This window comes from Bombina bombina, chromosome 4 (assembly GCF_027579735.1).
Source record: "Bombina bombina isolate aBomBom1 chromosome 4, aBomBom1.pri, whole genome shotgun sequence".
NCBI classification, from domain to species: Eukaryota; Metazoa; Chordata; class Amphibia; order Anura; family Bombinatoridae; genus Bombina; species Bombina bombina.
Window position 1 is genome coordinate 90,237,278 of NC_069502.1, and position 22,432 is coordinate 90,259,709.

General features: G+C 35.9%; 1 protein-coding gene across 2 annotated transcripts in view; it reads left to right on the forward strand.

Annotated features, from left to right (window-relative positions):
- The first annotated feature begins 495 nt into the window (after window positions 1-495).
- Window positions 496-22,432, forward strand: part of LOC128655937 (L-threonine 3-dehydrogenase, mitochondrial) — a 38,031-nt gene continuing 16,094 nt past the window's right edge. The window contains exons 1-4 of one of the 2 annotated variants that reach the window (XM_053709541.1): window positions 566-628; window positions 17,374-17,435; window positions 20,791-20,989; window positions 22,003-22,045. In XM_053709541.1, the coding sequence (XP_053565516.1) occupies window positions 20,806-20,989; window positions 22,003-22,045 (227 nt within the window). In that variant the 5' untranslated portion in view covers window positions 566-628; window positions 17,374-17,435; window positions 20,791-20,805. Of the gene's footprint in view, window positions 629-17,373; window positions 17,436-20,790; window positions 20,990-22,002; window positions 22,046-22,432 lie in introns of both variants that reach the window. The other variant, XM_053709542.1, reaches the window with a different exon arrangement.

Consider the following 22,432-nt stretch of genomic DNA (forward strand, 5'->3'; position numbering starts at 1 on the left):
TATTGAAACATTTTGTTACTGTGCATTTGTATTTGCGTACCGTGACGTCTAATAAACCTGTTAGGCACACATTTTAAAATGAAAACGCGCAGTGATCTGTGTAATACTATCCGCAGGCAGCAAGCAGAACAGTGTACTTTATATTAAACTTTTCTTGGTATTTATTATTCTAAGTGTTTTTGTTTGCTAAAACATATGCTAAATAGTCACTGCTGAAAGTACGCAAATGTTTTTGACCGTCTCCCTCACATCAAGGCAGCTCAGACGCTCATTGGCTAGCACAGACACACCTCTGGCGCTCCCTCCAGGCTCAGCTGCTGCAGAGGCGCCTCCTCTAGCTTTGCCTCGCATGCCGCATTCCAATGGAACGTGTCTGTACTGAGCTTTATCCCAGCGTTCTATTGTCTCCTGGATACCGTTGTGACGTCACGTCAGGGAACACACCTCCGCTGTTAGCCAATCAGAAACTGTTAATGCTCGGCTGAGGAGGATGGCGTTGGAAGCACCGGTATATATATACGACAACGTGGTGCTGGTCATATAGGGGTTGATGGTGAAATAGATTTATTTTTGTTTTATAAAGGTATCTGATCCATATACAAGGTCATTAATTTCTTCAACGACATAAGTAAGTATGCACTTATTATATTTTTCATGTTTGTATTTCACTTATTTTTAATGATTATTTCGTTAATATTCTATTAAATTGTGCATTTTGTATTGTCATGATTAATATTAATTAACGTATAATATTGATACATATTAAGTAATATATATGTATACAGTATATTTGATGTACATCAATTTGGACCTCGAGTTAAATAACAAAGGTCAATAACACTTAAAAAAATAAATACAAAATCTAAGGGGTTTAATTTGCAGTAGCATTACTGGTTCAAATATAGCCATCATTAAAGTGTATTTTTTTTGTAGCAAGTAACTAAGGCTGTATAATAACGCAGCAGTCTTCTCTGGAAGCCAAGGGGTTTAAATTAAAAAGAAACATGTTCTTTAAATATTTTATTGTGTATTTTTTTTTCTCATCTTGTAAATCATAGGCAGAAATATATGGTAAATAGATAGAAATGTCAATTTTTGTATACAGTTTTTATCAATATGTTAATATTGCAAACACTTTAACCCGTGGTTGTACACTACAGGAACAGAGAATTTGTGCACAGGGAGAACAGGCCCACAGCAACAGAGAGCTTTTTAAAGTAGATCCAATTAAAAACAATTATAAAGTTTTTCAACCAAAACCACATATTTTGTCCATTTTGCATTAGCCTCATTATAGTGCTTTTTCATATAAAAATGAAGTTTGTAATTTTATATATTTTGAGTGAATGGTTTGCACTAATAATTAAACATTCATTTTATATGTAGGATTTGAAGTGTATGTTGTTAATCTATTTCTACCTTGCTTGTTAGTAGTTATATCAGCAAATGGGTAATATACTACCCCTAGCTAGGTAAGGTCTTATTACAATTCAAAGCATGAAATAATACAGAAGAAATTTTATAGTTAAAACAAATAGCTTTTTACATTCATGCTGCATCACTTTCAAGTGATTTAGCATATTGGCATTATGACCCCTGTTTATCTCCATGCAGACAGGTTCTCCAGGGCCTCTGGAGCAGCAATGGCTGCCAGAATTTAAAGGGACAGTATACACTCCTTTTCATATAACTGCATGTAATAGACACTACTATAAAGAATAAGATGCACAGATACTGATATACAAAATCCAGTATAAAACCTTTTAAAAACGTACTTAGAAGCTCTCAGTTTAGCTCTGTTGAGAAGGCAGATGGAAAGCCCACTGCAAGTGGGAAATAAGACACTCCCCCTTTTGCATATGAAAAGACCCTTTACAGAAATGGGAGCAAGCTGGAGAAGGTAACGGATGGTATTCTCATAAAACCTTGGGGCTTTGCATTTAAAAAAAAACCAAAAAAAAACTTTATGGGCTATATAAATAAATCATCTACAAATCATTTATGCAAAGAAAAAATGAGTGTATAATGTCCATTTTAAAGGGACAGATTACCCCAGTTTTGCATAACCAACACGGTTATATTAATATACTTTTTACCTCTGATTACCTTGTTTTCTGAACCTCAGCAGACTGCCCCTTGTCTCAGTTCTTTTGACAGTTGCATTTAAGCCAATCAATGCTGACTTAACTATATCCACAGGAGTGAGCACAATGTTATCGACATAGCACACATGAACTAGCACTGTCTAAGCATAAAAAGCTTTTAAAATGCACTATGAGAAGGGGCGACCTTCAAGGGATTAGGAATTAGCATATGGGCCTACCTAGGTTTAGCTTTCCAAAAAGAATACCAAGAGAACTAAGCGAATTTGATGATTAAAGTAAACTGGAAAGTTGTTTAAAATTGCAAGCCCTATCTGAATCATGAAGTTTAATTTTGACTTGTCCCTTTACAGTTGCATGCACTATTTAACGTGCAACCCTGCCCCTGCTTGAGTGCAACCGATTGTGCGAGAGCTGGGCTTGTCAGTCATCCTGGATGAACAAGTCGCATTTTCATTAGAAGTGATCAATTAAAATCCCTGTAAAATATTGCTTAGATTCCAGACCTGACTTTTAAACATGTAAAGTTTACCCTCACTTTAAGCAATGCCATGTGCATGCTGATTGGTAGGAATACTCCCTATACAGTGCATAGATCATATTTACCAATAAGAATGTGTATAAACTGATATTGGCATCATACACTTTCAGGTGATGCCAAACTTGCCTTTTTTTTTTTTAAAGAAAACTAAATGCTTTGTCCTTTTTCTAACCCTGGACATCCCCCGCATATTACCAAAAGATATGCTCTTTTAATACTTATATTAAAGGGACAGTCTACTCCAGAATGTTTGTTTAAAAATATAGATAATCCCTTTTATTATCCATTCCCCTGCTTTGCACAACCAACACGGTTATATCTATATGGCACACACTAAATAGCACTGTCAAGCTGTGAACTGTCAAAATGCATGGAGATAAGAGGTGACCTTCAAGGGCTTAACAATTAGCATATGAGCCTACCTAGGTTTAGCTTTCAGCTAAGAATATCAAGATAGCAAAGCAAATTTGATGCTAAATGTAAGTTGTTTAAAAATGCATGCCCTATCTGAATCATGAAAGTTTAATTTTGACTAGACTGTCCCTTTAAGTGTGACCTGTACAGTATTTTTTACATTAAAATTACATAAAGTGTGCCTGCAAATGAGTTAATAAACCATAGTAAGTCTGCTCCAGAGCAGCAATGCTCTGCTGGAAATAGCTGTTTATTGGTGGCCTCTTGGTTCATCTGCTGTGCAGCTAGCTCCCAGTAGAACATTTCTGCTTTGGAGGTGACTTTAATAATGTGTTTAAAGGGACATAACCCCCCCCCCAAATGTCATGATTCAGATAGAGCATGCAATTTTAAACATTTTTCTAATTTACTTCTATTAACAATGTTGTTCTCTTGGTATCGTTTGTTGAAATGCGGGATGTATGTTTACAAGTCGGCCCATTCCTGAAGCACTATATGGCAGCATTTTTGCAAGAATGTTATGCATTAGCAAGAGCACTAGAGGGCAGCAATGTTTCCTGCCTTGTAGTGCTTCAGATGCCTACTTAGGTGTCTCTTCAACACAGAGTATCATGAGAACAAAGCAACTTTGACAATGCAAGTAAATTGGAAACTTTTTTTTTTTTTTCTTCAAATCATGAGCTCTGTCTGAATCACAAATGTTTAGGTTTCAAATCTTTTTAAGCCATTTTCATGGGTGTAACATTTTATTATTGTACTATTTCCTGCATAGTTTTATATTTTTCTTTTCAAACCTTTATTGATAAAAAAAAAAAAAAAATCAATGTCACCCATAATTAAAACCAGGAAAACTAAAATGTGTAACAGCACCCCTAACATTATGGTAACAACTATTTACACTAAAATAAAATAAAAATCTTTTGTACACCAGCCTTAATAGACAACAACTTATATTAATGCCAGAGTTTATATTTTCATTTAAATACTGAAAGCTCCAGGTTGTATCCTTCATGTTTTAAAGAGTTTTTCTATCATTAATGACATTAAATAACTGCTTTAACCCTTTCGTGACAGGGTTAAAGTATCTACATCGGAACACCGGTTCCGATGTAGACAAATTGAAACTACTCGATCGTGCATACGATCGCGAGATTTCAATTATTGGATCGCATCTGGGGGGCGTCCCTACAACCCTAGGAACGCCCTCCAGACCGCGATCAAGTCCTTGAAGCGCAGAAGGCTTCAGGACAGCAGTTTGATATGACGCTCTATTCCGTCATAACGGCTTTAAAGCCCAGTGTAAATATGACGGAATAGAACGGCATAACGGCATTAAAAGGTTAAACGTTTGAAAAAACATGTTTACAAATTACTTCTAAAACTGTTTAAAAGTTGACATTATTATGCTATAAAACTTTGTTAATAAAACTGTATTTTTTTTTGTATATGGGACATATTTATACATTTTTACTTTAGCTTAGACATTGATTTTAACCATTTGAATCAAGTGATGTCAGAACTGATGTAATTGATGACATCATGTTTAAAATAATATAAAAAAACTTATAGGGTGGAGAAAAGGAAGGTTTCATTTGGAATTGCATGACTTGGGTTTTAAATTACATGGCTATATATGCAAACATAATATATTAAATAATGTTTATAGCATGTGTTATAAACTTTTCTGAGAAAGTGCTGTATCATTCATATAGATTTTTTGTTTTACCTGTTAGTTTAAATCATTGTATGCATTCACTGAGTTCCATAGAAATTCCACACTACTGTTAAGTACTGGCCGGTATAAACCAGTCTCATCCTCCTTTCTTTGCATCGTTTTTTTAATCTGTGTTGTAAGTCAGGCTATAGGACAACAACACATTAGTTTGCTCTTCAGAATAGGGTTCGTCAAGCTTTTTTTCTCAAGACCCAGTGCCATATCATCACATAGCTGCAATTTTTGACTGACTAAAATGTGCATAGTTTATTCCTGATTGTAGTCAAACTTGAAAGTGTGTAAAAGGTAAACACTCAGACTCTCACACAATGCACAGCACACACACACTCATATAACACACAGCGCACACACACACTCTTGTATAACACACACAAGTTTTGACCTAGTAAGGGTGTTGCAACCCAGTAATGGGTCTCGACCTGTGGTTTGAAGAACCCTGCCTTAAGACAGACATGAAGGAACTTGGGTTAGAGTTACACCAGTTTTTTTTTATTTTTTATGGTTAGTTGCTGTATTAAAGGGATAGATTAATGTAATGGACATATCTACTGTGATGTAGCACTTTATTATCTCAGTATTACATGCCTATAACAATGTGTTTAAATCTAACAAAGGGGTTGAACACAAAGTTAAAGGGACACTAAACACATTTTCTTTCTTTCATGATTCAGATAGCACAACTTTCTAATTTACTCCTATTAATTTTTCTTCGTTCTCTTGGTATCTTTATTTAAAAAGCAGGAATGTGATGCATAGGAGCCGGACCATTTTTGGTTGAGAACCTGGGTTATGCTTGCTTATTGGTGGGTAAATATAAGCCTCCAATAAGTAAGCTCTATCCATGGTGCTGAACCTAAAATGGGCTGGCTGCTGACATTCCTGCTTTTAAAATAAAGATAGCAAGAGAACGAAGAAAAATTGATAATAGGAGTAAATTAGAAAGTTGCTTAAAATTGCATGCGCTATCTGAATCGTGAAAGAAAAAAATTGGGTTCAGTGTCCCTTAAAACGGATTTTCCTGTCAAAATTTAAATGCATATAGATGAATTACATCTTTTAATAGAAACATATATTCAATATACATATTTGGCGAAAATGCTTCTAGTAAAAATTATCACTTATTTTTTTTTTTTTTTTTAGTGTTAACATTTTTCTGTGCACGTGAAGCATAGCAAGATATTCTCGGTGCATCAGCATTTTAAATACTGCAGCTGTTCAGAGCACCAGTGGGGCTTTTATCATGTTAGCAATTAACAAATTGAGTCATTACCAGATGGTACAAAAACCTTAAAGGGACACTCTACACCAGAATTTTTATTGTTTAAAAAGATAGAGAATCCATTTATTACCCATTCCCTAGTTTTGCATAACCAACAGTTATATAAATACACGTTTTTACCTCTGTGATTACCTTGTATCTAAGCCTCTGCAAACTGCCCCCTTATTTCAGTTCTTTTAAAAGACATCTATTTTAGCCAGTCATAGTCATAACTCCACATGTGTGAGCACAGTGTTATCTATATGACACACATGAATTAACACCCTCTAGTGGTAGAGGGACTATAATTAAGCACTTCTAATAAAGATGTGGCCATCCTTTTTTTATTTTTATATATATATTTTTCTTTCATGTAATTAGCAAGAGTCCATGAGCTAGTGACGTATGGGATATACATTCCTACCAGGAGGTGCAAAGTTTCCCAAACCTCAAAATGCCTATAAATACACCCCTCACCACACCCACAATTCAGTTTTACAAACTTTGCCTCCTATGGAGGTGGTGAAGTAAGTTTGTGCTAGATTCTACGTTGATATGCGCTCCGCAGCAAGTTGGAGCCCGGTTTTCCTCTCAGCGTGCAGTGAATGTCAGAGGGATGTGAGGAGAGTATTGCCTATTTGAATGCAGTGATCTCCTTCTACGGGGTCTATTTCATAGGTTCTGTTATCGGTCGTAGAGATTCATCTCTTACCTCCCTTTTCAGATCGACGATATACTCTTATTTATATACCATTACCTCTGCTGATTTTCGTTTCAGTACTGGTTTGGCTTTCTACAACATGTAGATGAGTGTCCTTGGGTAAGTAAATCTTATTTTCTGTGACACTCTAAGCTATGGTTGGGCACTTTTGTATAAAGTTCTAAATATATGTATTCAAACATTTATTTGCCTTGACTCAGGATGTTCAACATTCCTTATTTTCAGACAGTCAGTTTCATATTTGGGATAATGCATTTGATTCAATCTTTTTTTTCTTACCTTAAAATTTGACTCTTTTTTTTCCCTGTGGGCTGTTAGGCTCGCGGGGGCTGAAAATGCTTCATTTTATTGCGTCATTCTTGGCGCGGACTTTTTTGGCGCAAAAAATCTTTTCTGTTTCCGGCGTCATACGTGTCGCCGGAAGTTGCGTCATTTTTGACGTCCTTTTGCGCCAAAAATGTCGGCGTTCCGGATGTGGCGTCATTTTTGGCGCCAAAAAGCATTTAGGCGCCAAATAATGTGGGCGTCTTATTTGGCGCTAAAAAATATGGGCGTCGCTTTTGTCTCCACATTATTTCAGTCTCATTTTTTCTTTGCTTCTGGTTACTAGAAGCTTGTTTATTGGCATTTTTTTCCCATTCCTGAAACTGTCATTTAAGGAATTTGATCAATTTTGCTTTATGTTGTTTTTTCTCTTACATATTGCAAGATGTCTCACGTTGCATCTGAGTCAGAAGATACTTCAGGAAAATCGCTGTCTAGTGCTGAAACTACCAAAGCTAAGTGTATCTGCTGTAAACTTTTGGTAGCTATTCCTCCGGCTGTTTGTATTAATTGTCATGACAAACTTGTTAAAGCAGATATTTCCTTTAGTAATGTACCATTGCCTGTTGCAGTTCCTTCAACATCTAAGGTGCAGAATGTTCCTGATAATATAAGAGATTTTGTTTCTGAATCCATCAAGAAGGCTATGTCTGTTATTTCTCCTTCTAGTAAACATAAAAAAATCTTTTAAAACTTCTCTCTCTACAGATGAATTTTTAAATGAACATCATCATTCTGATGACTCTTCTGGTTCAGAGGATTCTGTCTCAGAGATTGATGCTGATAAATCTTCATATTTATTTAAAATGGAATTTATTCGTTCTTTACTTAAAGGACCAGTCAACACATTAGATTTGCATAATCAACAAATGCAAGATAACAAGACAATGCAATAGCACTTAGTCTGAACTTCAAATGAGTAGTAGATTTTTTTATAACAAATTTCAAAGTTATGTATATTTCCCCTCCCCTTGTACCATGTGATGGCAATCAGCCAATCACAAATGCATATACGTATAGTCTGTGAATTCTTGCACATGCTCAGTAGGATCTGGTGACTCAAAAATTGTAAATATAAAAGACTGTGCACATTTTTTTTAATGGAAGTAAATTGGAAAGTTGTTTAAAATTACATGCTGTATCTGAATCATGAAAATTTAATTTAACCTGAGTGTCCCTTTAAAGAAGTACTAATTGCTTTAGAAATAGAGGATTCTGGTCCTCTTGATACTAATTCTAAACGTTTAGATAAGGTATTTAAATCTCCTGTGGTTATTCCAGAAGTTTTTCCTGTTCCTAATGCTATTTCTGAAGTAATTTCCAGAGAATGGGATACATTGGGTAATTCATTTACTCCTTCTAAACGTTTTAAGCAATTATATCCTGTGCCGTCTGACAGATTAGAATTTTGGGACAAAATCCCTAGAGTTGATGGGGCTATTTCTACCCTTGCTAAACGTACTACTATTCCTACGTCAGATGGTACTTCGTTTAAGGATCCTTTAGATAGGAAAATTGAATCCTTTCTAAGAAAAGCTTATCTGTGTTCAGGTAATCTTCTTAGACCTGCTATATCATTGGCTGATGTTGCTGCAGCCTCAACTTTTTGGTTGGAGACTTTAGCGCAACAAGTAACAGATCATGATTCTCATAATATTATTATTCTTCTTCAGCATGCTAATAATTTTATCTGTGATGCCATTTTTGATATTATCAGAGTTGATGTCAGGTTTATGTCGCTAGCTATTTTAGCTAGAAGAGCTTTATGGCTTAAAACTTGGAATGCTGATATGGCTTCTAAATCAACTCTACTTTCCATTTCTTTCCAGGGTAACAAATTATTTGGTTCTCCGTTGGATTCTATTATCTCAACTGTTACTGGTGGGAAAGGAACTTTTTTACCACAGGATAAAAAATCTAAGGGTAAAAACAGGGCTAACAATCGTTTTCGTTTCAACAAAGAACAAAAGCCTGATCCTTCATCCTCAGGAGCAGTTTCAGTTTGGAAACCATCTCCAGTCTGGAATAAATCCAAGCCTTCTAGAAAGGCAAAGCCTGATTCTAAGTCCACATGAAGGTGCGGCCCTCATTCCAGCTCAGCTGGTAGGGGGCAGGTTACGTTTTTTTCAAAGAAATTTGGATCAATTCTGTTCACAATCTTTGGATTCAGAACTTTGTTTCAGAAGGGTACAGAATTGGTTTCAAGATGAGACCTCCTGCAAAGAGATTTTTTCTTTCCCGTGTCCGAGTAAATCCAGTGAAAGCTCAAGCATTTCTGAATTGTGTTTCAGATCTAGAGTTGGCTGGAGTAATTATGCCAGTTCCAGTTTTGGAACAGGGGATGGGGTTTTATTCGAATCTCTTCATTGTACCAAAGAAGGAGAATTCCTTCAGACCAGTTCTGGATCTAAAAATATTGAATCGTTATGTAAGGATACCAAAGTTCAAAATGGTAACTGTAAGGACTATCTTGCCTTTTGTTCAGCAAGGGCATTATATGTCCACAATAGATTTACAGGATGCATATCTGCATATGCCGATTCATCCAGATCATTATCAGTTCCTGAGATTCTCTTTTCTGGACAAGCATTACCAGTTTGTGGCTCTGCCGTTTGGCCTAGCTACAGCTCCAAGAATTTTTACAAAGGTTCTCGGTGCCCTTCTGTCTGTAATCAGAGAACAGGGTATTGTGGTATTTCCTTATTTGGACGATATCTTGGTACTTGCTCAGTCTTTACATTTAGCAGAATCTCATACAAATCGACTTGTGTTGTTTCTTCAAGATCATGGTTGGAGGATCAATTCACCAAAAAGTTCATTGATTCCTCAGACAAGGGTAACCTTTCTGGGTTTCCAGATGGATTCAGTGTCCATGACTCTGTCTTTAACAGACAAGAGACGTCTAAAGTTGATTACAGCTTGTCGAAACCTTCAGTCACAATCATTCCCTTCGGTAGCCTTATGCATGGCAATTCTAGGTCTTATGACTGCTGCATCGGACGCGATCCCCTTTGCTTGTTTTCACATGCGACCTCTTCAGCTCTGTATGCTGAAGCAATGGTGCAAGGATTACACGAAGATATCTCAATTAATATCTTTAAAACCGATTGTTCGACACTCTCTAACATGGTGGACAGATCACCATCGTTTAATTCAGGGGGCTTCTTTTGTGCTTCCGACCTGGACTGTAATTTCAACAGATGCAAGTCTCACAGGTTGGGGAGCTGTGTGGGGATCTCTGACGGCACAAGGAGTTTGGGAATCTCAGGAGGTGAGATTACCGATCAATATTTTGGAACTCCGTGCAATTTTCAGAGCTCTTCAGTCTTGGCCTCTTCTGAAGAGAGAATCGTTCATTTGTTTTCAGACAGACAATGTCACAACGGTGGCATACATCAATCATCAAGGAGGGACTCACAGTCCTCTGGCTATGAAAGAAGTATCTCGAATTCTGGTTTGGGCGGAATCCAGCTCCTGTCTAATCTCTGCGGTTCATATCCCAGGTATAGACAATTGGGAAGCGGATTATCTCAGTCGCCAAACGTTGCATCCGGGCGAATGGTCTCTTCACCCAGAGGTATTTCTTCAGATTGTTCAAATGTGGGAGCTTCCAGAAATAGATCTGATGGCGTCTCATCTAAACAAGAAACTTCCCAGGTATCTGTCCAGATCCCGGGATCCTCAGGCGGAAGCAGTGGATGCATTATCACTTCCTTGGAAGTATCATCCTGCTTATATCTTTCCGCCTCTAGTTCTTCTTCCAAGAGTAATCTCCAAGATTCTGAAGGAATGCTCGTTTGTTCTGCTGGTAGCTCCGGCGTGGCCTCACAGGTTTTGGTATGCGGATCTTGTTCGGATGGCCTCTTGCCATCCGTGGACTCTTCCGCTATGACCAGACCTTCTGTCGCAAGGTCCTTTTTTCCATCAGGATCTCAAATCCTTAAATTTAAAGGTATGGAGATTCAACGCTTGATTCTTGGTCAAAGAGGTTTCTCTGACTCTGTGATTAATACTATGTTATAGGCTCGTAAATCTGTATCCAGAGAGATATATTATAGAGTCTGGAAGACTTATATTTCTTGGTGTCTTTCTCATCATTTTTCTTGGCATTCTTTTAGAATTCCGAGAGTTTTACAGTTTCTTCAGGATGGTTTAGATAAAGGTTTATCCGCAAGTTCTTTGAAAGGACAAATCTCTGCTCTTTCTGTTCTTTTTCACAGAAAGATTGCTAATCTTCCTGATATTCATTGTTTTGTACAAGCTTTGGTTCGTATAAAACCTGTCAATTTCTCCTCCTTGGAGTTTGAATTTGGTTCTGGGGGCTCTTCAAGCTCCTCCGTTTGAACCTATGCATTCATTGGACATTAAATTACTTTCTTGGAAAGTTTTGTTCCTTTTGGCAATCTCTTCTGCCAGAAGAGTTTCTGAATTATCTGCTCTTTCTTGTGAGTCTCCTCTTCTGATTTTTCATCAGGATAAGGCAGTGTTGCGAACTTCTTTTGAATTTTTACCTAAAGTTGTGAATTCCAACAACATTAGTAGAGAAATTGTGGTTCCTTCATTATGTCCTAATCCTAAGAATTCTAAGGAGAAATCGTTGCATTCTTTGGATGTTGTTAGAGATTTGAAATATTATGTTGAAGCTACTAAGTCTTTTCGAAAGACTTCTAGTTTATTTGTTATCTTTTCCGGTTCTAGAAAAGGCCAGAAAGCTTCTGCCATTTCTTTGGCATCTTGGTTGAAATCTTTAATTCATCTTGCCTATGTTGAGTCGGGTAAAACTCCGCCTCAAAGGATTACAGCTCATTCTACTAGGTCAGTTTCTACTTCCTGGGCGTTTAGGAATGAAGCTTCGATTGATCAGATTTGCAAAGCAGCAACTTGGTCCTCTTTGCATACTTTTACTAAATTCTACCATTTTGATGTATTTTCTTCTTCTGAAGCAGTTTTTGGTAGAAAAGTACTTCAGGCAGCGGTTTCAGTTTGAATCTTCTGCTTATGTTTTTCATTAAACTTTATTTTGGGTGTGGATTATTTTCAGCAGGAATTGGCTGTCTTTATTTTATCCCTGCCTCTCTAGTGACTCTTGCGTGGAAAGATCCACATCTTGGGTAATCATTATCCCATACGTCACTAGCTCATGGACTCTTGCTAGTTACATGAAAGAAAACATAATTTATGTAAGAACTTACCTGATAAATTCATTTCTTTCATATTAGCAAGAGTCCATGAGGCCAGCCCTTTTTTGTGGTGGTTATGATTTTTGTATAAAGCACAATTATTCCAATTCCTTATTTTATATGCTTTCGCACTTTTTTATCACCCCACTTCTTGGCTATTCGTTAAACTGAATTGTGGGTGTGGTGAGGGGTGTATTTATAGGCATTTTGAGGTTTGGGAAACTTTGCCCCTCCTGGTAGGAATGTATATCCCATACGTCACTAGCTCATGGACTCTTCCTAATATGAAAGAAATGAATTTATCAGGTAAGTTCTTACATAAATTATGTTTTTTTTTTGCGAGCTAACAATTTGAACTGTTCTCCAATCTGTGCTCTCACTACAAAAAAAATGGCCTATGGCTAGATCGATGATTGGAGAATAGTTCAAAATGCAAGCTCACTAAAAAAAAAAGTTTTAAAGTGGGTGACTGGTGTGCTCAGTATAAGAATGGCACGGCTAGATTGAAAAATAAGTTACAGAGCATCTTTAGTAGAAGTGATCAATTAAAGTCCCTGTAAAATATAGCTTAGATTCCGGACCTGATTTTAAAACATGTAATGTTTACCATCCCTTTAAGGTTGGGAGAATTATTAGAAGTCATATCTCTGCTTCATGTGACATAACCCACCGAGTCTCCACCCCATCATGGTTCAGTTTCTAGCATGTGACATTTTTTAAGATTAATCTCAATGTAGATAATAAAGAATAAACATAGAAATAAATGTCATGTTTGGATGACATCTCGGCTAAGTGTGAGGGAATTATACATACACATTTTTTATAAAGAAAGGTGGCTAGTGGAACCTGTTTTTCCAACCCTATTTGTACCTGTTTCTGTTTAACAGTACCTCAGAAGGATAAAAGGCTGAGATATTTCTGAATGGTCTAGAGCCTGCCCCCCTCTGTCATATTTGAAATGTAGGATAGTGCACTACAGGTCATTTTTGAAATACACACTGATTTGCAAAAATGCTTCCAGTAAAACATAGAACGTATTGTGATATCACTTACTGTGCACACAAACTGCTAAGCATATTGCTTAAGGTCACTTTAATGAAACCTGTATAACACCTACTGCTATATGCTTAGGAGAGTGCATCATTAAAGGTATATGGAAGACAAAATTAAAATTTGATTAATCCAATACAATGTATAATTCAAAATAATCCAATTGATTTCTATAATAAAATTTACAAGAACAATGCTTATAACAATCGACTAGATTACAAGTGTTGCGGTACGGCTTTTAACGCTGGAAAAAAATGGCTATTTTAGTGTAATGGCCAGGAACGCATATTACGAGTTGTGTCGGTATAGCTATACCTAAAGCATTTTAGCCTGTAACGCAACGTCCATTCCACACTCAAAAAAATGAAGATTTTGTGTGGGATTTTCATAGCGCTGGTATTACAGGTTGTGCATTGAGGCTAAAATGCTTGCGTTGCAGCCTATACTGACATGACCCATACCGCCATCTGAGAGCAGTAGTTATGGATTTTGCGAAACAAATGTTTCACAAAACTCATAACTAAACTGTTACAAAGTACATGAACACCCATAAACTACCTATTAACCCCTAAACTGCCGACCACTCACATCGCTAACACTATTTAAATATTTTAACCCCTAATCCGCCGCTCCCCGACATCGCCGCCACTATAATAAAGTTATTAACCCCATAACCTCTGGCCTCCCACATCGCTGCCACTAAAACCTATAAACTCCTAAATCGTTGCCCCCCCCCCGCATCGCAAAACACCCCCCTAACTTAAAATTACAATATTACTATCTTATAATAAATAATAAAAAAATAAAAAAAATCTAAAATTACGAAAAATAAACACTAAGCTTATAAAAATAATAAACTAAATTATGAAAAATAAAAACAATTACACCTAATCTAATAGCCCTATAAAAAAAAAAAAAATCCCCCCAATAAAAAACACCCTCTAGCCTACAATAAATTACCAATAGCCCTTAAAAAGCCCCTCCAAAATAAAAAAAAAAAACCTAACTCTAAAAAAACAAAAAAAAAAACACCTAAGCTACCCATTGCCCCATAAAGGGTATTTGTATGGGCATTGCCCTAAAAAGGGAATTCGGCTAGTTTTCACTGCTCTTAAAAGGTTGTTATTAAGCTCTTTTACAAAAGCCCTAATCTAAAAAAAAACACCCAAAAAATGGAAAAAAAACCCTAACACTAACCCTAGAATATCTACTCACGGTTCCTGAAGTCCGGACATCCATCTTCATCCATGGATTTGAACAGCCAATAGGATTTCAGTAGCTCTCCTCATCCTATTGGCTGATTTGAATTTAAAGAATCAAATCAGCCAATAGGAATGCAAGGTACGCCATTTTGAAATGGCTACCTTGCATTCAACTTCACTGTACGGCGGTGACCATATGAAGAGGACTCTCCACGCAGGATGCGATCGGCTTCCAGGATCTCTCTCTTCCGTGCCGCTGGGATGAAGATAGAAGACTCCCCCGGGATGAATGAAAATATTGCAGCCTGGTGAAGACTTCTCGCCGTCTGGATGGAGATGGATGTCGACTTCAGGAACCGTGAGTAGATATTCTGGGGTTAGTGTTAGAGTTTTTTTTTTTTTTTTTTTTGGGGGGGTTTTTTTTTTTTTTTTTAGATTAGGGCTTTGCTTTTGTGAAAGAGCTAAAAGCCCATACAAATGTCCCTTTTAGGGCAATGGGCAGCTTTGTTTTTTTTTTTTTTAGAGTTTATTATTTTGGGAGGTTTGTTGGTGGGTTTTACTGTTGGGGGGGACTTTGTAATTTTTTATTTTTTTACAGGTAAAAGAGCTGTTTAACTTGGGGCAATGCCCTTCAAAAGGCCCTTTTTTAGTGCTATTGGTAATTTATTGTAAGCTAGGGGGTGTTTTTATTTTGGGGGGCTTTTTTATTTTTATAGGGCTATTAGATTAGGTGTAATTGTTTTTATTTTTGATAATTTTGTTTATGTTGTAAGCTTAGTGTGTTGTTTTTTGTAATTTTAGATTTATTTAATTTTTCTGTAGTGTTAGGTTTTTTTAAATTTGTAATTTAGATTGGTAGTATTAATTTTATTAGAATAGTGTTCGGTTTATTTTTTCACAGGTGTTTTTTTTTTTTAATTATAAGATAGTTATATTGTTTAATTTTAAGTTAGGGGGTGTTAAGTTTAGGGGTTAATAGGTTTATTTAGTGGGGGGCGGAGGTTTAGGGGAGTGGCGGAATAGGGGTTAATAACTTTTTTTTAGTGTTGGCTATGTCGGGGCGGCAGATTAGGGGTGTTTAGACTAGGGGTTTGTGTTAGGTTTAAAGGTAATGTGTGTGGGTTTTTTTGTTTGTTTGTTTGTTTCCCCCCCCCTCCATAGAGTTATGGAAATTATTCATTCCACACTTCAGGTGTTAGTTTTTTTTCCTAAGACTTTCTCCCCATTGATGTCTATTGGGGGGAAAGCGTGCACGAGCACGTCAAAGCAACCCTTGGATTTTGTGCGGTATGGAGCTTAACACCACCATATTGCATGCACAAGGAGGCTTTTCAGTAACTCGTAATGGCAGCGCTATGGAGAGAGAAATAACGCAACTTTTTTGGCGTTGGTTTTGCACCCTGTTTAGCACAAAACTTGTAATCTAGGTGAATGGTTTTTATTTAATGGTGAAGACTCATGCACACTTCCAAGCCTTTATCACTAGGCTCTCCTAGAAAGCAACTTTCAGGGAAAGAGAACCAAGAGAGATGTAAATTTGACGATAGAAATAGACACTCTAATTCTTGAAAATCTAATTTTGACTTCTATGTCTGAGTAAGGTGTTTTTTTTTTTTTTGTTTTTTTTTTTAAATTCAGTGTTGGTAACCCTATGTTTAGGAAACCAAAAAAAAGTTTGTAAACAAAGAAAAACTCTTTAAATCTTTATATTTTTGACACAATTGTCTTTAGTAGGATGGTACAAAATACATGAAACATTTACAATAGCTTACTTTTAATTAAACCCATTGGGTGTGGGTTAATAATACTAATCCTACTAATGCTCTTTGTTGCGTTACTACATGTCAGCAGTAAGTGCTTGTCAAGTCTGCAAGTGTTTATTATGTGAATTCAATAAATAAATAGGCACAGAGTAGATGTTTGTTTCACTCATGGGCTTAGGAGGAGTCAAGAACCATTTTCAAGGTGAAGAGAAGAGAGAGCTGGAAGTGTGCGGCGGCCAGAGGAATCTGATCTATAATAATAGGATTAAATTAAATAATGTAAATGTTACTGAATACTCAGTATTTAATGTTAAATGAAACTAATACTGCATTGTGCAGCAAACAAATTTTTCTGAATATTCGTCATGAATAATTTGTCCGAAATGATTTATTCGCTGCTGCACATGTCTAATATATAGTGCTCAAGATGTGCACACTTCTGAGCCTAGCTCAGTGTGATCTCATGGAAAGTAAATGCATTTTAACAAAGGAGTCCAAAAGGAAGATGTTCATTTGATCAGTAACCTGCAAAGTGTGTGTGTGTGTGTGTGTGTATATATATATATATATATATATATATATATATATATATATATATATATATATATATATATATATATATATATATATATATATATATATATATTGAAATATTCTTGTTTTGCTATGTCTGAGGAGTCTGGCAGAATAATTCTTTAAAACCTTCTTGTATAAGTTGATTTTCTTTACTATGCTGTGGCCTATTTGGGACTGATGTAAGTAAACTCCTGCACTGATCAAGCCATCACTGTGTAACACGTAACAGGGTCAGCATTCTTAGATGTAATTTTATGTGAAAGAATATTGCATTTATTTTCACTTTACATAATTAACCTTTTCCCCATCAGTTTAAAGTGATTATAAATGTTAACAATTTGCTGCCCAGTAGATAAAAGTATTCTTAAAAACAAGGGCACTTTCATTGATTACATTTTTTTTTTTTTTTTTTTTTTTTTAAAGATGCTTCATTTGTAAAATATTTACCATTTAGTGATGGTAAACATTGCCCCGTTCCTCCGCCCCATCTCATTTTTTTTTGTTTAGCTGATTGATGACGAATCTGGCTTCATCCAATCGCTGCGTACCCCACAAGCTGGACACCAAAGGTACTTTTAGAAGAATTAAATATGTATTCGTATAGGGCTAGAGATGTATATAGTAAAACAAGAGAAAGCAAAATCCAGATGGTCTTAGCCCTAGGCAAACAAAAGGTTAAACAAGTCTTGTTTCCCTCTCGGGTTTGGCATAGTGAAACAGATATTTCCTTCACACTGTAGCACATGGCATTGGCAGTGAGGGCATTAATATACACCTGGCATGTGAGAACCATGTTGTAGCCAATTAGTGTTGCAACTTGTTAATTCTTAGGACACAGCAGAATGTGTTGCAAGTAGAATTTCAGGATCAGCTGCCCATACGACAGACAAGCCTGGGAACACATTCTGGGAGCTGTGATGACCTCACCAAGTCTATCAACCCTCCTAGCCCCTGACGTATGGGACAACACCCTCACCACTCACACTGTATGATTGGCAGATTTTGGAGGATGTGCCCTATAAAAGGCAAACACACGTTTTCATTCTGCTAAGAAGCGCAGGCAATCAGTGAGGTAAGATGGGAGCAAGAAAATTACATTTTTATTCCTTTCAGCTTTAGCATAAGCAAAAGGTGAGAGTAATATCTTGTTGCAATGTTGTTTCTCCTGCATCTAAATAACTGGGGTAACAGCAAACTATTCTGTTGTGGCTAAAAAAGTTTACCTTATATTTTGTCTACAAAAAATGTTTGCAGAAAATGATGCTTGGAAACCTTAGTATTTGTTCTATAATCTCTTAAGTCTGTACAATTTTATAAAACTTATTTTTTTTTATAAAGTCTAATGATCACTCACCGTATAACTTTTTAGCATTATATCTTATTTCAGGATTTTTTTTGTAGTTAATAGATGACTATTGCAACAAAAAAAAAATACCTTTTAAAACCACAGTGGATACTTCATATTTTAAACATTGTGGTATAACCTGGCTGGTCACACATTTGAATTCTTCAAATTCTTTGGCTTCTCCAGCAAAAATATTCATGAAATTTATGCCGAGAGGTATTTGCTTCAGTTAGATTTGAAAGAAAATGCTAAACTAAGTGTTACTGGTGATGTTAGGTTTTTTTTTTTGTTTTTTTTTAGCCAATGTCTGTATTTGATATAATTCCCTTAAGGAATCTCATTTTATCTATCAGTTCTTTCATTTTTCTTTTCTTTCTTTACACACCTCTTTCAATACAGGTGTAGAAGCTGTCAGCTAAAGAACAATGGATGCTTTAATATCCATTGTCCATCTATTTCAAAGGTGTTAAGATACCTTTACCATGTAACACATGGGTACCTACTATGAATAAGAGATTGTATTGCTGAATTAAACAGATATTCCTTTAAATAATACGCACAAATAAAAAGGTTGCATTCCTGTCATTAATCACCTGTCAATATGCTGCTTTTCAACTGGAATACATTATCCCCCCTATATTGGTTCAACATATCAGACAGCAATTCACCCTGTAGCCACAAGTGACCACATCTGGAAACCAGATATTTGCAAACTGACAACATTGTCGGATGTCATAGGCAATGGGATTTTTTTGAACTCTACCAGTGATCTGACCGCATTAGTATGTTCAGTGATGCTGCTTTCACAGTAGTACATTTGAATACCCATTTTCACTTACCATAGAAATATCAGTCAAGTCAGTAAAATACCAGCTGAGTGGCAATTCTCTATTTCTGTATTTGAGGAGTTTCATGTCATCTACAGATTTCTTTGTTTCTTTTATTTACAGAATTTTTAGAACAAGATATAATTATACAATTAGTCAATTTGGACACCAATGCTTAGATGCAAAGATTCTTTTCCTGTAGTCTTCTCTGAGTCCTTTGCTGCACAGGATAATGTAAAGTGATAGGTAGTAAAACTGCAAGTTATCACACTGCTAATTCCGGATTATGGCATAATATGTGCTCTTTCTTTTTTACTATATTTAGTCTGAGATTTTTTTGACAGATGCTTTTACTTTCCCTACTGCTAAGTCTTCTAGTATATATAAACAATATATAGTTTATTTGCAGAATAAAACTGCCTTTTAAAAATGACAATGTAGTTGTGTTTGTCTAATAAATCCTTCCAGTCCATTCAGAAAAATGGAGAGGTAAATTAATATAAATATATATATATATAATGTATGTGTGTGTGTGTGTTTTTGCAACATTTTATTTAAAAACTACAAATTTTCCCATGCTGCAACCAATCTCCCACACCTCTGCACTTTTTTTCAATTCAAATATACAGTTGGGGGACAAAACGGACAATAACAGACCATGAAGCCTGATTAATTAACTAACATTTAAATGGAAATTTTAATAGAACACCAAAGTCAAACATTTAACTTTCATGGTTGAGAGAGCATGCAATTTTAAGACTTTTTTTTTTTTTTTTTTTTTTTTTTTTATCAAATGTATTTTCTTCTCTTGTTATCCTTTGTTGAAGAGTAGACTCAGGAGCAGCAATGCACTACACAAATGACTTGTCATTGGCTCACCATTCAGCTAGGTCCCAGTAGTGCATTGCTGCTCTGGGGCTCAATTTAACAAATAACAGCTTGACCGATAGTTTAGCATGCTAAGGCACTGTGGCTGAGCTCTGTAGCAACCCAAGGGTTGTAAGTTCGATCCCTGGTGAGGTCCACTCAGCCTTTCATCCTTCCGAGGTCGATAAAATGAACAGCGCCTTGAGACCCTTAGCTGCACTTTAGAAATACATACATACATACATACATACGTTATGGGCAAACAAAAGGGCAATAATGCTCATTCACTTTAAATGAAAAACATTTCCTATATTAAACAAAAAATGCTTCTTATTTAAAGCTAACTGTTTAAGTAACCTTTGGTTTGATCCTCCTGCATTTGCAGCTTGTAACTGCTCTGTGAATGGAAGGTGATGTTTATTGTTACAAAATGGATACAAATAAGTAAAAGTTGTTTAAACTGAAACTAGCAGGAAATTTATTTTGCATAAGTATGCATTGCTCGCCAATAGAAAGGTTGCCCCACAGTTCAGTGCGGGCAGACAAGCTTCTGCAAGCGTTTTTAAAAAACAAAAAACCCATCATTTTGGATGAACCAAATGGGGGGAAAAAAATGGAATAAGTCAACCTAACTAGGTTTGTTTGGTAGTTAATTTGTTACCTGGTGCGTATTCCTTTATTAGCATGTTTAACCCCTTAGCTATCAGATTACAACGCAACATAAAAATGTGCTGTGAAAATCAAAGCAACAGAAAATGTGTTTGAGTATAGAAATTTAGCAATAACTTAAATGGGTTAATGAAACAAACTTTTAATAACAAGAAATTATCTAAGTGTTTTTGTTATATTGTCTTCTCAGTAAGTTAATTTAATGTCCTTATTTAGTCTATCAGGGTAAAGATGCCAGTGGTTCGCTCGTTGACGAGGGCTGCCAAGCAGTTTGTGCAGAGACCCATCTGTGGATGTCAGACCTCATTCACATCTGTTCGGTTCATTGGCTTCTCTCCTCGCCAAGTGACGTCTGATGCCAGTTTTCATTCTGTATCCTTCTCCGAGACCGACAATCCTCGTGTGCTTATCACAGGTTTGTTTTTATCATCTCTTGTTTCAGATTTGTTCTATGTTAAAAGGAAAAGTCAGCTCACAATATAAACAAAGAACTAACAAGAAATCTGTTAATCGGTTCTATGCAGATACAGGATTTAAAAATATATGGTTCGGGTTAAATCTCCTGTATTTTTAACAAAATTGGCATTTTAGCCAATCACTGCTGACTCCTAGGTAACTCCACGTGTATGAGCACAATGTTATCTATATGACACACATGAACTAACACACTCTAGCTGTGAAAAACTGTCAAAATGCCCTGAGATAAGAGGCGGCCTTCAAGGGCTTAGAAATTAGCATAGGTTATGAGCAAATAATGCTCATTCACTTTTAAATGAAAAACATTTCCTATATTAAACAAAAAATGCTTTTTATTTAAAGCTAACTGTGCAAGTAACCTTTGGTTTGATCCTCCTGCATTTGCAGCTTGTAACTGCTCGGTGAATGGAAGGTGATGTTTATTGTTACAAAATGGATACAAATAAGTAAAAGTTGTTTAAACTGAAACTAGCCTTAAATAGGTTAAGCTTTCAACAGAGAATACCAAGAGAACAAAGCAAATTTAATGATAAAAGTAAATTTTAAAGTTGTTTAAAATTGCATGTCCTATCTGAATCATTAAAGTTTAATTTTGACTAGACTGTCCCTTTTTTTAAAAAAAAAAAAAAAAAAAAAAAGCCTAGTGGACAGTCTTACTGTTTTTAAATTCACCCGTGCCTAGAGTTTACTGCAAACACAAATCTGTTTAAAAGGGTCAAACAATCCTTTATGCTGTATTGTAAACTTCTATGTATGCTATAAGGGCTTACAGATCTTAACAATTGGCAATACTTATGTTAGGATACTTCAGATATAGTAATAAACCAATACATGGAATCATGCTTCTATGTGACTGTCAAAATTCATATTTATTTTTTTCTATATTTGTATTCTGCTCTTGATTTCACATATAATAATAATAATTATATATATATATATATTTTTTTTAAGGAGGATTGGGTCAACTTGGAGTTGGTCTTGCAAAATTGCTGAGGTAAGAGCTCTATTTAACATACTTCTTAACCTAAGATGTGACAGTATTATAACTTTCAGAGTAAAATAATTTGGTGCATGGATAAAATAAAGCATTATTTCAGGCTATAAATTAGAGTGCTGTTCTTGGGCTAATTAATGGGACAGTATACTCCAGCATTTTTATTTAAAAAGATAATTCCTTGATTACCCATTTACCAGTTTTGAATAATCAATACAGTTATATTAATATACTTTTTTTTACCTCTGTACTTACCTTGTATCTAAGCCTCTGCAGCTGCCCCTTATTTCAGTTCTTTTGACAGACTTGCATTTTAGCCAATCAGTGCTGACTCATAGGTAAATCAACAGGAGTGAGCACAATGTTGTCTATATGGCACACATGAAC